Genomic DNA, 18066 nt, shown 5'->3' on the forward strand with positions numbered 1-18066 from the left:
TAAAAAAAATTAAAACGCATAAAAAGATATACAGTGAAGTCTCCTAGGGACTCTTGTATTCCATCTGTTCATTCTGTCAGTGCTCCCCATACCTGGAATAACCTCTATTGTTATTTTTAAATCAACATTTATAGTTTGTCATTGCAAAAAATACTATAAATGGAAATGCTTCAAAATGGAATCTGCCATCCCAGAGGAAATGCCTTGCAGGTCTTAATTCCTCAAACCTTTGCAATGTTAAAACTGGACAAAATAACTCTTGGCTTGGGCCTAAAGCAGAACTGTATTCCAAAACACAATTTGCAAAGCTAAAAGGGAAGCACACATTATGACTACCAGACTGAAATTTCAAGACATTCCTTAGAATTAGCAATATGTTAGTATCTGCATTTACAGAAATTCCTTCCTTACCTTTTTAACACCCATAAAAATTTCTTCCTTCTATTCATGTAATTATTCCCTTCCTTTTCTCATAAATACCCCTTTGCCGTCACCTTCTGATTGGAACACTATTCAGGTTTCTGCCTGAATCAGTGTTTCCTAACTAGCTGTTCTTTTGGATCTCAAATGTTGCTTCTCATTTTGGCCTTTTATTTTTAGGTTAACAACATCTGCAGCAAATACGAATATAGATTATTTCATCCCTTTTTACAGAAATGACATATTTTACATATCATTCTATACTCTTCAAAGAGCCAATCCTTAAAACAAAAATTAAACCAATAAAAATACATATTATATTTTAAAATGTTTGAAATTTGCTTCAAAACCAACAGGGGAAGAGTATATAGATGAAAACAAGATATCCACAAGTTGATAACTGTTAAACTTGAGTGATAGATACATGAGGATTACATGGGGTTTCATTATATTATTTTCTCTACATTTCTTTTGTTGAATTCTTTCCATAATAAAAAGTTTTAAAAAATCTACAGAAGATAAGGATTAAAAAGAATTAAGATTTTGAAACCAGAGGTCAATGATAATTACAGTAAGAATAATTTGAAGAGCAGTAGAAAACCAAGACACATTTACTGGGTGAGGAATTGGCATAGGTGAGAGCACAGACCATTTTTTCAAGCAGAGCCAAGAATGAAGTGAAAAGCAGGGATAAGTGTAATCAAAAAATGTTTTTAAAAAGATAAACTTATTTTATATTCAAATAGTTTTAGTAAAAGCCTAAAGAGAGGGAGAGACTAAAAAGAGAGTGCAGGACACATTCTAGTAACTGGAGGTAAGAATAACAGCTATATTTAGTGAGCATTTATGGGCCAGGTTCTGTTCTAAAGGCTTTACATATATTAACTCATTTGATCTTCATCACCATCTTCTGAATTAGGTACCAGTTTATTATACCCATTTTACAAATGAAGAAAGTGTGATTACCAGATGTGGGTGGGGAAGGCAAAATTCCAACAAAATCTGACTGAATATCTCTACTTTCTCAGTCTCTTGCTTTACTCTGAAAAACAAACTATTTTTAGACTACTGATGAAAAGTATTATTCTCTGGAAGGAACCTCTACGTAAAACCCAATTTTGCACACAGAAAGACAAGGATCAGTTAAATGCACAATTATCAAGCCAATGGGTAAAGTTTAAATGCATTCTTGAATCAGTAACATTCAAAGAGAAATTACTTATGTGCCCGGCACTTGTTCTCACTTAATTTACTACTTATTTCTAAAAAGCTTCCCAAAAGAAAGAGTAGACATTTCAGGTCAATGAAATTAATCTGGTAGTAATTAAATGAGCCAAGGTCAGACCTTTTCTTAATGCTTTATAATGCAAACTTACCTTATGGTTAAAATATTTTTCAAACTTTAATCTTGCTAATTCTACACACTGGGACCAATTTCTAGGTCTTCTGCTAAGTAACTTAATAACTTGAAAACAGCCTTCTAAACTGTGTCCAGTTTGTATTTTCTATAATGAGAGAAAAACACACAAAAAAACAAATTTCCAATTAAATGCACACATACATCTTCCCAGGAAGTATCAGCCAAAGTTTGAAATGCCATATCATGTGTATTATTTTATTTTTTTCACTTCAAGCTCCTTGTCCCTGCCTTTCTCCTTTCCCTGTTTCTTTTTCAAGGGAAAATGGGAAAAGATACCACATAAAACTTTAAAGTTTCTTGTCTCGCAAGTTATCCTTTTGTCTTGCTGGCTATACATTATTATTATATATGTACTTTCTAAAAGAAGTACTAAGAATAATATTTTATACAAAAAAGTTGGCATTTTTAGTACAGGATTAAAGGAAAGTGAGAAAACATCTTTGAAGTGCCCTCACCATGAGAATAATAAGTTTGAGATATTACTGCCCACTCATGAACATTTTACTAGAACTCAGCTTAACAAGCAGTTTTATTATTCATAGCTCTCCTATCATTATAACATCCTTATTAGGTTGAACCATACGAATTGCTGTTTTGTGGGTCAAGCGTGGTCAAATAATGACAATTCCATGTCATTCAATCAAACTAAAAAAAAAAGGGGTCGTTTGTGAGCTATTAATTTCAGAATTACTCATGTATGTACTATGAAAAATAATGTTATAATACCTTTTTGAGGAGGTAAAACAAACCATTCGTAGGCAACTTGAAAATAAAATTACAGTGTTAAGTTTGTATTAAAACGTATTGATTTCTACCTGTAAGACTTCTTCTGCAGATGAATAGGTTTGCCAAAATTTGTTAAACAATGAAGGCTTGTGGGAAAAAGAACTTTCAAACTGTAAAGGAAAAAGAAGGGAAAAAGTTACAAATCAAAGTGTTTTTAAAAGTTAGAAGTATTTTCTTTCCTACTACAAAAAATGTCTTGAAAAAAGATCTTTATTACCTTATCTCTTGCCCACTGTATAGTATGTTCAATAGCAGCTGGAAAGGATTTTAGAGTACAAAATGGTATTTCCTCTTCTGGGGGATCCCGCTAATTTATAATATATGACAGAGACAGTTAAGAGATTTTTATTTACTGAATTTACTTGAGTGTTTTAAGACCATTAAAAATAAGATTCAAAAATAAAATAAATCAGAACATTTTTATATCTTCTCTCTCCTAGGGCCTAAGAGGAAAAATTGATTCTTTTGATGTTTAACATATATGTTAATAGTAACAACAAACATGAATTCTATTACTACTTATCTGTACATTCATTTGGCATATGAGTACTCAAGGCAGACCACCATATATATAATTCATTTCTTTTCCTCCAAGTATCAAGGTTACATTTAAAACTTCATAACACTTTCTACTTTGAAAAGTAATTTAAGAATCCCCAATATAGTGCTCAGCATACCAGGAGTTTCTCCATAGAGAAAAAAATTGGGGAACATGAGTATGTCCTTGATGCTTGATTTTTTTTTTTTTGTAGAAAGTGTGTATTAAATAAATGGCAAATGCCTGTATTGTCTCATGTAAAAAAGTACCATGAAGAAATCTATATATGTTGTGGGGTATATCTGGCTTAGGCTTATTATTTTAACCTATCTAAAATGACTCATTTTTACCTCTTTTTATTTATATATGTGTTAGTTTGTTATCTAAGAAGTACCACAAAATAAAAGCCAAAGAGAAAAGCCAGAAGGATATTAAATTCTGTTTTTTAAGTATAAAGTCAGAGAATATAAGAAAAGGTTTGGGAAAGATGTAGAATGAGAGAATCAAGGGAACTTTTGGAATGTGATAACAATCCTTGCTTCGAAAATTTTCCAATATGACACCCAGTATGTCATGAATATCATGATTTCATCTAATTAACTCCAAATTAAACTCACCAATTTTGTCTACTATAATTTTTTTATTACATAAACTTGTGACTGCATGAGTAAATGAGAAAACAAATTTTATAAAAATTTTGAAATTTTCCTAAACAACAAATTTCCAGAAATAAAGGGATATTAACATTTGTAAAAAAATATATACTACTTTCAATTTTACAACTTGGGTGGCTCTTTTTCTAAATTCTAAAGCCTATAATTATTTCATAGTTTAGTGGTTTCAACCTTGGCAGTACCTCAAAAGTACTTGTGGGGGTTAAAAAAGGTTATATCTGTATCTTTTATATACAGTAGTATATAGGTGGCTTGATCCCTCCTATGGAGAAATTGATTCTTTAGTAAGCTTTGGGATGAGTCATCAGTTGAGAGGTTGTTAGAAAATTAATCAAACAGCTCTGAGAAAAAACAGTAAACATAAGAATAACACTAAAACAAAGATTAGAGAAGCTAAATTAAATCTGTTGACCAATGAAGACAAAAAAATTATGAGACAGAAGAGAGACATGTACTTCAAAATACTGGTTCACTTACATGACTATTATAGGATTCAGTCAAATGAGGTACAATAACTTCAGTGTGTCCCTTAGTGCCCATTGTTCCAGAATCCAGGAGGGGCCGTAGATTTGCTAAACAACGGCTATTTGAATAATTAATACACATAAAAGTGAGCAATAACAATGCAAGCAGAGGAAATCCTATCACTTTCTATTAACCATTTCATCACATCTTGATTGTAATATTTTAGATAAATTACCATCAAACAATACATTTATTTCTGCCTCCTTCCCCTAACAAACTCTGTTGTTTAATCTAGTAATTTGTGTCTCTACCTTCTACTATAATGACCAAATTTGGGGCCTCAACTTGTTTTCCGCTAGGTTAACTCTCAATTATGTTCTCCTTCTCTTGCCTCCTATTCTTCTTCAGTTATTTTCTGGTTACAAGTTCCATCCCACTATATCTTCTCAATGTTTTCTTTATCTCAAACAATATACTTTCTCAATACTTAAATACCTATGTTATACATACTTTAACTTCTTGGTTAATTTTTTTTCCTTCCTCTGCTCAAGATTACGAACTTTCCACTACACTCTCAACTGGTCAATCTTTCCCTGTTAACATATCTGCTCTAGCATACTAACTTTAGAAATAAATAAAGACTTAAGAAAAATTATGTAAGGTGTATACATTATAGTCATTGATTCATCTACTTATTTAACAAATATTTACCGAATTACATCATGTGTTGGGCAGTGCGATGGGAAAATAAATAGTCCTTAAGTAATGATTTTATGAGGAAACAAACATTATATAAATAAATATGTATATTAATAAAAAATAAGTGCTATGAAGGAAAATTCTTAGATGCTGTAAAAGATTACCATAAGAGATTCTAATTTAGAATTTAGGGGTTAAAGAAAGCCTGTTCAAAGAAAGACATTTAGGATGCAACTAAAGGATGAGGAAAAAAAATTAAAGTAGGTGAAGAGTATCTGAGGTCAGGAGTTTTAAAACAAGATAAACATAATTTCCTGGGGCTGAAGGAGAGTATACGCAAGTCACCGGTAAAAAAATGCTGAATACCCTGTAAGAACTGAAAAAAGAAACGTGTAGCTGGAATAAGGGGAGCCAGAAAGAAATAGGTAAGTTTTAAGCTGGAGTGGTAGAAAAGGGGTAGAGACTCTATGTAAGACATTTAGGACATTTTAGAGATTTTGAATTTTATCCTAGGTATAATGGGAAATCATCATAGAGTTTGAGGAGTATTACAATAGGAACATAAAGAATAATAACTGTTCAACAAATAGGTATGGAAAATAAAAATGAAAACAAAAGATAGACAATTCTCTATGAACCTGAATTTCAAGAACATACCTGTCTACGTATCTCCTGGCTTCCACATTATCTAATGCTGTAATAATCATATCTTGTTTAGTAAAGAACTCATCATTGTAAATAGCCTCAGTGGCTGGACATACTTTGTTCAAGTGTGCATCTATCTTTATTTGAGGATTTATTTTCAGGGTTGCATCAGCAGCAGTATAGCTTTTAGGTTTCTAAACAAATAACAAAAACAGAAGAAATAAGTGTTAAACAGAAAATATAGGCTATTATTGAACTGACATCTTCTTATTACTCTGAAATATATATATATATATATATATATATATGAGATGACAGTAATGAGACCAATTTTTATTTTTGGTTTGTGGAAATTACATTCATACTACATTTAGTATGCATATTAGTCTAAATAATTTACAAATTAATAAAAATCTTTAAAAACCTCTTTTATAGCTAAGTGCTTTAGAGTTCTTAAAATATCAGTTAAAAGTCTAATTAAAAGTACATTTTTTCCCCTAGTTGTGAGGTTTGAACTGGGTATGTGCCTAGAAAAAGACAAGAACACATTCAGTAAAATATTAGAAATTCAAACTCCACAGAAAATGAGCTCTCGCAGGTATGAAAATCTAATATGGGAAAAAAATCTTTAAAAAACATTACTATTTCTGGATGAAAATTATTGTACATGTTTTTTTAAATTATTATATATGTTTCAGTTTTATATATATAAAAAAGAGTACCCTAACTATAATTCATCCTTTCTTTTCTTAGAAGAATAAATTATACTCATTAGTGTCAGTTCAAGTGTCATCAGGGTTCATTTGAGAGTACTGGCTCAGATGCTTAATATCTATAGACCATTCTGTTTGAACACATGCATCGCCTCTTAATGGTATTTCTGTATTTTCTCACATTGTTAAGCTGGCACATTTTTAGTTCTCAGTGCTGTTAGTGTACATACAAAGCAGAAACTTTGTTAGAACCTCAGTAAAATAAGAATAAACAGATCTTATACTTCTTCTATAAGTAAAAGGAACAAAGTAAGTACATTTTGTGACATATATTTTAGTTCATAAGAAACCCCATTACTTAGTTCTTTATATTTGGAAAGGTGAGGATATTAGGTTAACTATGCCACCTGCTTTAATTACTTTTCTGCTCACGACATTCTTAAGCTTAACTATGATTATGTAAGAGCTGTTGAAAAATAAAGTGAAAAAACAAAAGTAAAAGCAAATTTGCTTGACTGACCAAACTACTTCTTTTTCTGAATTATTTTGATCTCTATAAAAAAGACCGAAAGCAAGCATTATTTTACAATAAAAAGGGAAGTTAATAGTCAAACAAGATCAAAAGAGCATAAAATTATTTTTAACATCCAAAAATTGTGCAAAAACCATATCGTACATTAAAAATAATTACTATTTCCCCTATCATTCCCATTATTCGATAATTGAGAAATTCTATTAAATAAGTATATTATGCTTTTCAAGCATCATTTTCTATTTATAAAAAGGAAACTGTTTTATATAATACAACAGATGATTTAAATTTGAAACAGAACAACACACCTGTATATGATGAGGACGAAATAAGAACTGTCTATTCAAGTTGGATTTTTCGATCAAGTCAGGATCTGTAACTGTAACCTAATATCAAGAAAAGAAAATGGTTTTCTCAGGATGACTAAAACAACTTCTGCAATTTATTCTAAATTATTTTGACTGATAAAAGTTATGTGAATTAAAATATTCCAAAATGATTACCAATACTATTCTTTTTATACTTAATTATAATTAATGTTTAACATAGGAACATGTTAAACGAAACAGTTGAAACCAACTGCAATTCCTGCTTAAAACTTTTTTTCTATTTATAACAAATAGAGGCTAAAACATTACTATCACATTTTAGAAACATGTAACAGACTAGCTGTAGAGGAGTTAGCTCTTCTTCCTTTACTTATATTTATTCCCAATTTCAACTATTTGGAAAGAAGGCTCGCATGTTTCCATGTGAAATGAACTCTTGCTAAAGCAGAAGTCTACAAACTACAGTGCAGGCAGGCTGTTTCTGTAAACAAAATTTTACTGAAACACTGTCACACTAGTTTTTAAAGTACTATCTATGGCTGCTTTCATGTCACAATGGCAGAGCTGAGTAGTTGTGACAGATTTATGGACTCCAAGATTAAAATTCTTGCAATCTGGTCCTTTAAGGAAAAGTTCTTAGACATCATTCTAAATGATACAAGATAACAGTAAACAGAAGATAATGTGAAAAGTATTCATAATACATTTGTTACTTAAACTAGTATTTGTATATAAGATGTGACTAGATGCGGTATATCTCAGTGTGTTCCAGTTGTTAGATGTTGATTGGTGCTCATACACACTTTCCCTTTCTTTTAGCTGGTATTTCCCTCATATAACTGTTTCTTCTGTTTTCTTTCTATGTAATTATGTGCTAGAGGATGTCTTTTTTCCCTCTCTTACCCTAGAGAATGTCTTTTCTAAATAGAAAAAAGCCCAACAGAAAATATCATTTAACAAAAAATATATAATTATTGTGATTACTAATATAAGGTTTTTTTTCCCACCTACCCCAACCCGACTTTTTATCTCCACCCCCCACCATATTCTTTTTAGTCTACTACTGGATTGATCAAGTTTTTTTTATTCTAATTCCCCACCACCCCCACCCCCAACCCCCTGCCCCTCCCCACCCACACTCACCTGAACTGGTTTGGAAATTAAACATCTATTTTTAAGTGATTATATTCAAAATTTTAACACGAGAATGTGCTTAAGATCTAAAATTAATTGAAGTATTTTCCTTCTGAACAATTAGAGGATATCTGAACTTTCCTTTCTATTTTCCATGTTATCAAGGAACATTTTTCTTATTTTTAGGCAATTCACTCCCAAATCAGACAGTATTTTAATTAAAGGTTTTAAAAATCAGTCTAAGAATGTTGGCAAATGCCTCTACTCACTCTTGCTTGCATTCATCGGTCATGTTACCTAATAGTTCTTTCATTGAGAACTAATAAGTGGTAACCTTTCATCATTTACTTGTCAGATATCTTTGTCTTGAAAGATAATTTAGCTGAGTATTGAAATCTGGGTTGATATATTATTGGCTTTACACTATGAAGATTTGCTTTGCTATATTCAGGTGTGCATTTCTTATTGCTCAGAGTCTATTAGGTAATCTCTCTTCTAATCTTTGCCTTTTCAACCTAAACACTTTTATTGCTTTGACTCTGTAAACTTGTCGTTATCTCTGGAATGTTTTGCTTCCTCTCCATTATCTTTATTCTCCCTGGTAATTCTACTACACATACATTGGATCATGTAAATTCATCTTTCATTAAAAATATATCTTCCTATATATACATTCTGGATACTGATATTTATCTTCTATTCATAAATTTTCACTTCAGCTATATCTGAATTTTAAGCTCACTCACTAAACATAAGTTCTTATGTGGTTTTTTAAAAAAATTTCAGTACCTTTCCCCCTCATGTCTCTATTTCTCTTTCCATCTCTATGGCCATTTCTAACTTTAAAGTTAGTTTATTCTATTATCTGTAGCACTCCTATTATCTATAGTTCTTAGAGAGCAAACTTCAATTTTCCTTGGCTGATTCTTTTTCATTTTTCCTTGGCATTATTTTTTTCTAGTGGATCATCGTTTTTTATTGTGAATTTGTCTTGAATGGATGTTAATTTTCTGCACAGTCCTGTGTACTCTGGGTGTATACCCTTAGGCAGTTTTATATTTGTTTTAGTCAGAGCTCTGGAGGTTTCAATGGTTCTAAATTTGCTATATTCATTTCTATGCTTGAAATTTTTATATAATTTTGGACCCCGTACACCAGTGTGGTGCATGCTCTGAGTTTTAATTCCTCACAAGTGGCTTCTCTTTCTATTTAATGTTTTAGGCATATATTCAAGATACAAGTGCTTATGAGTCGCCATGGCTTTTAACTCAGGAATTAATTTATCTTTCGGTTTCTGGAACCTGGGGATTTCTCTTCTCTTCTTTGCAGTTAGTTTCGCTATATATGTAAACACTTAAAAAACTTAACATAGCAAATGTATGTGTTTGCAATAGGATAAAAATCTGTCCACATTAACTTACCTTGTTTTGTTATCTGAAGGCAAGTAGTTGTTTACTATAGTTCTTTTCCTGGTCTTTATATGCTAATATGTGTTGTGAATTTCCAAGAAATTAAAGTGTTCAGGTAATTCCTAAACTTATGTAACTCACAATTTTTTTCTAAGAAATATCTTTTAAAATCACCAGAATTAATAGCAGTTTGTGGGACACAATTAAGAAGTGCTGAGTAGGAATAATATAAATGTAGAACACCTGCTCATAATTTGATAGTAATTAATATGCACTTTATGTAATATAAGTCAATTTAATTAACTATAAAATGTGAACTATCATGTAAGTTTGTCATTTAATTATTTATAGTCACCACGATACATCTATGAAATCATTACTCTAGGAAGCTAGTTTACATCCTTTTAAAAAACTTTTTATTAAAATATAGCTAACATATAATATTATATCAGTTTCAGGTGTACACCATAGTTACTCAACATTTATATACCTAAAGAAGTGATCACCATGACAAGTCCAGCAACCATCTGACACCATACAATGCTATCACGATATTACTAACTACATTCTCTATGATATATACCACATTCTCATGACTTATTTGTTTTATACCTGCAAGTTTGAACCTCTTATTTCCTTTCACTCTTTCTCTGCCACCTTTTTTGATTTTTCAGTTACAGCTGACATTCAATATTATTTTATATTGTTTTCTGGTATGGAGAGCAGTGGTTAGACATTTATATAACTTATGAAGTGATTCCCCAGACTAGTCTAGTACGCACCTGTCACTATACAGTTATTAACATATTATTGTTATTATTATTTATTAGTTTCAAGTATACAGTATGTTCGTTAGACATTTATATAGTTTACGAAGTGATCTTCCGATTACTCTATCACCCAACTGGCTCTACATACAGTCATTACAACACTATTGAGTATATTCCCTATGTTGTACTCTACCATCTCCATGGCTATTTTGTAATTACTAATCTGTGCTTTATCCTTTCACCTTTTTCTCTCAATCTCTGAAACTCTCTCCCCTCTGGCAGTTACCAGATTGTACCTCCCCTCTAGCAGTTACCAGACTGTCCTCTGTATCTGTGAATTTATTACATTTAGTTTGTTCCTTTTGTTCTTTAGATAAGTGAAATCATATGGTATTTATCTTTCTTTGACTTATTTGACTAAGCATAATAACCTCTAGGTCCATCTATGTCGCTGAAAATGACAGGATTTCATTTTTTATGGCTAATATTTCATTGTATATATATCCGTAACTTCTTTAACCAATTGTCTGCTGATGGGCATTTAGGTTGCTTCCATATATTGGCTATTGTGAGTAAGGCTGCCATGAACATAGAGGTGCACAGACCTTTACGAATTAGTGTTTTGGTTTACTTTGGATAAATACCCAGAAGTGCAATTCCTAGGTCAAAAGGTAGTTCCATTTTTAATTTCTTGAGGAACCTCCAGACTGTTTTCCATAATGGCTATACCATTTTGCAATCCCACTAATAGTATATGAGGGTTCTCTTTTCTCCACATCCTCACCAACATTTGTTTTTGATTTACTGATGATAGCCACTCTGACAGGTGTGCAGTGATACCTAATTGTGGTTTTAATTTGCATTTCTCTAATGATTAGTGACCTTGAGCATCTTTTCATATGTATATTGTACTTCCTCTTTGGAGAAATATCTATTCAGGTCTTCTGCCCATGTTTTAGTTGGATTGTTTTGTTTTGTTGAGTTTTATGAGCTCTTTATAAATTTTAACCCCTTATCTGATGTATCATAGGCAAATATCTTCTCCATTCAGTAGACTGTCTTTTTGTTTTGTTAATCATTTGCTTTGCTGTGCAAAACCTTTTTAGTTTGATGTAGTCCCATTTGTTTTTTTCTTTCGTTTCTCTTGTCCCAGGAGATATATCACAAAAGAAATTACAAAGAGCAATATCTGAGTTTCCAGCCTAAGTTTGTTTTTTTCCTAGAACTTTGATGGTTTTGGGTCTTACAGCTAGTTTACATCTTAAATATATTTTTATTTAAATATGTGACATGGCCTCCCAATTAACTCACATTTATAGTCTTAAGAATGTAAATTGTACACCCAAGTTTATATTATTCCTTTTTTTAATCTGAGTATTCTTTTTATTTATTTATTTTTGATCAATTTAATTAATTTATTTTGGTGACATTGGTGAACAAAATCCAGTAAGTTTTGGGTGTACGATTTAACAGTAAAGCATATATGTATATTGCATTGTGTGATCCTCTCCCATAGTTAGATTTCTTTCTGTCACCACATATTTGACCCCTTTTACCCCATCTATCTCCCTCCTCCCTAATCCCATGTTCTGCTTATCTGAGTATTCTTCAACTTTCTAATGGTAGCTTCTCCCATCTTAAAGATTTAAGTTAATACTAGTATCTAACAAAATATTAGTATCTAACAAAACACTATTAATGTGTTTTATAGTTTGCAAAGCCCTTTCACATTTAATCTTAACAACAGTATGAGGTTGGTAGTAAAGACAGCGGTTTTGCAGTATCAGAGAAAGAAATTTAGGAGCAGAGAAGTAATTTGCCATAAGGTGATTAGCTCAATAAACATGTTTGAATCAGCTGGTAAAAAAAAGAAGTGGTCAGAATAGAATCAGAATCTTCCAATTTCTAGCTTAATGATCTATCCTCGAAAGCAGTATTTCAAATCTATGCAGTAAAATACAGTTCAAAAATGGAAAGCAGAGGAAATTCAAACTTTTAACTTTAAAAGATTCATATCTTACCACTCCCTTCTCTTTGCTTGTGCCAACACCAAGTAAAGCAAAATTTTTTAACATTTCACAGCCTATGGCTCCACATCCTACCTATGGGGGAGAAAAATATATCAGATTAAATAAAATCAGAACTTCTACTTATTTACAGCAATTTCATCTCAATTTTTGTTAAATGCTATGTTGCAAATGTAAATATATACTTTTTAAAATACTTTGAACATTTGCAATTTATTTATTTAACTGGTTTATGATGACATTTTAAGTGTCTCAGTTAAAGAACGTATAAACCAAATTTTAAAAAGCTCAATATTTATATTTCCTTCAAACAGAAGACATTTTAAAATTCCAAACAAAAGCCAAGCACTGAGTTCATTTTTTTAGAAACAGTACAAAACATCAGTGCAACATTTTAATGACAAAGATTCCTTGAATATTTAAGAAAGACAGATTCCACCTACATATTCCTTTATTTGATGAGAAAAAAATAAGTTAAAAAAACCTACCAATTTCTAATGTATTGCTAGAAAATTTTTTAATGTTTTAATGTTCAAAACTACCATATTAAATGTATTAATTCTTTAGATCAGGAGTTGGCAAACTTTTTCTGTAAAAGACCAGTTAATATTTTCAGTTTTGCAGGCCATATGGTCTTTGTCACAACCACTTAATCCACTTTTATAGCATAAAAGAACCACTCAATCCACTGATAGAGCATAAAAGAAGCCATTGACAATACATAAATAAATGGGCTTGGTTGTGTTCCAAAAAAACTTTACAAAAACTAGCACCAAAATGGATTTGGTCTGTAGGCCAAAGTTTGCAAACTCCTGTTTTACACATTTACTAAATGTCTACTATGTTAGGAACTGTACTCACTTAGACTCAAATTTGCTTTAATAAATTCATTATACACAACAACAGTTTGAATGTTCTATTTATTCTCATCATTATTCACACTTACTAAGAAGATATTCAAATTTTGTAGCTTCTGACACAAGGTGTCTCCAATGCAGGCTCGTAAGGCATCATATCTATCTCCACTGAAGAAAATAACACGTACCATGAAAACAGAGGCATTATAAAGATTATTAAGATTAGTTTCATTATTTACACAAATTTAATGTTTTTTAAATTGAAGGCAGAACTTTGGGTGGTGTATATTTTGGGAAGAATTAATCCATAAGCTTTTATCAGATTCTCAAAGAGATTTGTGGCTCAAAAAGGTAAAACACAGATATAAAAGTGGGAGATAGCAACTATTTTCATTTAACATCAGAATGGTATTTTGAATGATAAATATTCTCATGAAAATGTACAATTTAAACTTTATATTGATTATTTATAAAGTGGCAAAAAGGCATGGCATTATGACATGTAACCTCTAGAGAAGAAATAAGAAGTAAATGAGTTAGGAGAAAAGACATTTAAAACAAATGCATGATTAAACAAAAAATTTTAATCCAGTTGCTTTTTATAAACATACAAATAAGAAAAATGTAATAGAAATTTCAGTATTACCGTGGGAGAAATTCTTCACGTTCAGGTTTGCCTAAGGATTCGACAATATCCGCTGCTTCAATGTATAACTTAAAGTAGAAGATAAAAAAATAACTTATGTATGAAACTTAAATTGTTAGAAAAACGAGTTCTATTTGCAGTTATTTAATAATTTAAAAAAATGGTAAAAATACCATTTCAGAGTAAAATAACAGATTAAAAAAAACACACCTATTTTTTACACAATATACATTCCTGTATTCTTTCGTTAAAACAATTGTTAAACCTTAAGGATTTGTTATAAGATATAATTTTATTCATGTCACTTACCCATCTTAAAGATGACATACTCTTAACAAACAAAAGGAAATTTCACCTCCAAATCTATTTTTTATAACTACATAAAAACTCTGGAAGTCCCATTCAATTTTAGCTACACTTGAATATATAATGAAGGGAACCAAATTTTGTCTTTTGAGATATTGATATTAAGCAAGACTCAGGAAGAACCTTTGATCCTTTCCCCTTACCTCCTTGGAGGATTCAGATATGAAAACATGCTTAAAGGAAGAGATCATGACCTTAAGCATTATAATATAAACTAAATGATGCAGATAGGAAGAAATACAGCAAAGCCTGTTTGGTGAACTTCCCTCTGTGTCCAATTGTTTCTGGGTGGCCTAGCAAGAATCTGTTTACCACATGTTCACTTTATCATCTATCTGTAAACTGCATGCTTTCTCTTAGAAATCCCAGACCCATGTGTCTCTCTCCTTTGTCCAGATGGCATACAAGACTCAACTGTCCAATGTTTCCTCAGGGTCTCATATTCTTACGGCACCCCCATGTGTACTTTCATAATAAATTTTGGACATTTTCTCCTGTTAATCTATTTGACCAGCTAGAACAACTTAGAAGGTGGGAAAAATTACTTTTTGTTTTTTGCACTCCCACAGTAATTTGGTTACTCTTTGATAAGAGTACCTAGTCCATATTAATTTTCCAGCTTGGATATACTACATGTCACTTTAATTACATATACTACATAGGAAATGATCTAGGAAGCCATAATTTCAGCATTTTTAAAAATACCAAACAATTAATTTAAGTTAATGAGAAAAAGAACTATGTCTCCCATTTTCATTTAAGCTTCTTGAACATGACCAAATGGTTATTATTATTTAATAGAGAATCTATATTAATGACATAATTTGTTATTTCCCATGCTGTTAACAGCTGTATCTAATTCACACTTTTCAAGATGAATTTGTACTCTGTGTTAAAATAAACCGAAATACTCAGCAGCAAAATAGCATTATGTCAGTACATCTTAAAACACACAAAAAGGTAAACGTTACATTACAAAGTTTAAAGTTCAAAAAAAGAAAAGGCCTGAGAGTGTCTTTGGATATCTTTTGCCAATTATTCCATCTGGTATCAGAAATGAGGGTTTTTTTCCATCTTGTGATGTTTTTGCTCAATTTGGTTCTCAAATCTACTATTTCCATGCTTTCTACCTTCGGAAGTTTATACCTAGGAAGGGGCTCTGAATATTCATGATGCCAGAGATTCCATGGAACAAGTTCAAGAGTCCTGAGAGGTAATAAATGCTAAACTAACAATATAGGAGACTAAGTATAAAGAAAAAAAAAAATCCATTCCCTTACACTCACGAATGAAGGAAACATCCTAGAATGATACATCCTAGAATCAAACTTTGGGTTACAGTCCAATAGCCTCAACATATCAGTTTCAATTACAGAATTAAGATTTGGTGGCATATCACATCTCTCTCATACATCAAAAAAATATTTTAAGGTTGCTTTTATATTGATATTACAATTCATAACTGACATTTATGGTATGAGGGGATAATTCAACCTTAAGTATAAAACATATTAAAATACAGAACTAACCCACTGGCACAAAGGTGAAAACTTTTCTGTCACAGCTTTCAATACTTCTTGGCTGGCGACACCTCCTACTGCTGCAGCGAGTGGGGGTAAAAAGCCTTGAGCAGTCCAAGAGAGCCAATGCACAATGTCAGCATTGACTTCAGGCTGAAATGTAAGCCAGGAGACAATAACATTAACGATATTTACTTAGTATACTCAAAATTTCAATGCTTTAATGTGAGAATTATAGTTTAATTCAAAAAAGTTACTCAATTACCCTACTAAATATTTTTTAAGTCCTAAAAAAGCTCCAATCTCACAATAAAAGACCCTAAGCAATATGTTTTTACCAGAACCTATCGTTTTTACTTTTTGACTGTTTATGTTACACTAAGGCACCACTTTATAATTTTTGTTAAAAACAGTTGTGATAAATGTCAATATTTACAAGAATAAAAAAAAAAAATTGATGAAAACTGGAAAAATCTTGAACCTAGATAAATGGAAACAAACTGTGCTCAAAGTGGTAAATAAAAAGTAAAAATGTGAAAAGTAATGAAGCAATATAGTTAAAAAAGGAAGTTTAGAAAAAAAATTAAGCACATAATAGCACTTTCACTTACTAATCTAATGTAAGAGCTAATCACCACAAAGTTCTTATGACATTTAAAAACTGAAATGTTTCTTAAAATAAAGTTTATTAGTATTTTTAAGGAAATATCGAAGAACTGGATTTTAGAGCTATTGTTTTAGAACATTTTCTTATTTGTGACAGAGATCTCTTCATAAGATCTGTCTTCTCTTTCTCTTCCTGTTCTTTCAACATTAGTAACCTTCATCTTAACCTTAAGAGTCAAGTACCGTTCAATTAATCTTTTGATATCTTATGTAAAATAACAGTACTTGTGCATTTAGGGGGAGAAGAGGAAAGGCTTTTATTACATTCTCAAAGACATCAGTGATACAAAAAGAGTTTACTATCTACTCACTATTCCACTCACTCCATTTCAATTTTCTATATCTCATTTTTCAACTATTTAGCACTAAACTCAATTCAGATTATGATTTCATTTAAGCTGTACCCTTTCAAATGCAGATATTGGTGGTAATGATAATATTAAAAACAATGAGAATGTTAACAGAAGCCCCAGGACAATGACAATGGCCTAAATCTGAACTTCCCCACATAATCTTGAGAGGACACATACCCAGAAGAAAAATAAACCAGTGGCAGGTTTTCAGTATTACTAGGAAGCTGAGAATATTATGAACTTAAAATTACCTGTAAATAGAAAAATAAATACCAAACTTCAACAGAACTATTTCTGGACTTCATATTGCTGTAAACCTGCATAGAGCAGGAAGTGTATGACAAAAGATAGGCTTAATGGCAACAAACCACAGTCAAAATCATCTCAAGAAACAGAAGGTCTCACACTAAGTGAAAAATTACTGAACATGTATGAAATATAGCAGATCCCAGGAATGGCTATGGTGAAAGAACTTCTCTAGGAGAGAATGATATAAATAGAAAGGGGAAACATTGTTTGGCAGAGAAGGCTAAAGGAAGCAAGTGAGGAAAGTTAAGGGTTTGGCAGAAATCAGAGATCCACAAGACACCCCAACACATATATCCTCCCCCGCAAAAAAACCCAAAATTACCCATTAAAGAAAATCCTTTTTAGTATCCAAAGAGGCATTCTAGAAGTAGAAATCTAAAAAGCATCCCAAACCCTTGCCCTGTCCAAAAAATAAAGCAGAAAAATTGGTTTACCATACAAAACCAATGTAAGAAGGAAAACAGAAAATTAGAAGCAAAACATTTCAGCTATTGAAAATTTCTCCCCCAAACTAATCATAAGGCAAAGGAAATTTGAGTGAATTGTATATCCTTAACAAATACATGGCAATGTGGAAAAACAAATACAAAAAACTCCACCTTGAATTAGAAATTTAATATCTAAGAATTCCTCTCCCCCTCTTCCAAAGAAGGGAATAAATAAATAGAAGAAAATCTGAATCTATGTATCAAAGTGGGCTCATGGTGTACCTGGGAAAATTGACTATCAACCCTGAGACATAACTTTGTAAAACTATTAGATTTTACAAATAAAAAAATATACAGCAG

General features: G+C 31.4%; 1 protein-coding gene across 4 annotated transcripts in view; it reads right to left on the reverse strand.

Annotated features, from left to right (window-relative positions):
- Window positions 1-18066, reverse strand: part of UBA6 (ubiquitin like modifier activating enzyme 6) — a 77142-nt gene that overhangs the window by 13528 nt on the left and 45548 nt on the right. For all 4 annotated transcript variants that reach the window (XM_023530917.1, XM_011360651.2, XM_023530918.1 and 1 more), the window contains 10 exons: window positions 15960-16103; window positions 14065-14132; window positions 13508-13586; window positions 12556-12636; window positions 7201-7278; window positions 5660-5841; window positions 4316-4421; window positions 2844-2933; window positions 2656-2736; window positions 1797-1925 (listed from right to left, as the gene is read on the reverse strand). In XM_023530917.1, coding sequence (XP_023386685.1) covers window positions 1797-1925; window positions 2656-2736; window positions 2844-2933; window positions 4316-4421; window positions 5660-5841; window positions 7201-7278; window positions 12556-12636; window positions 13508-13586; window positions 14065-14132; window positions 15960-16103 — 1038 coding nt within the window. The remainder of the gene's footprint in view (window positions 1-1796; window positions 1926-2655; window positions 2737-2843; window positions 2934-4315; window positions 4422-5659; window positions 5842-7200; window positions 7279-12555; window positions 12637-13507; window positions 13587-14064; window positions 14133-15959; window positions 16104-18066) is intronic.

Source organism: Pteropus vampyrus, unplaced genomic scaffold, assembly GCF_000151845.1.
Source record: "Pteropus vampyrus isolate Shadow unplaced genomic scaffold, Pvam_2.0 Scaffold57, whole genome shotgun sequence".
NCBI classification, from domain to species: Eukaryota; Metazoa; Chordata; class Mammalia; order Chiroptera; family Pteropodidae; genus Pteropus; species Pteropus vampyrus.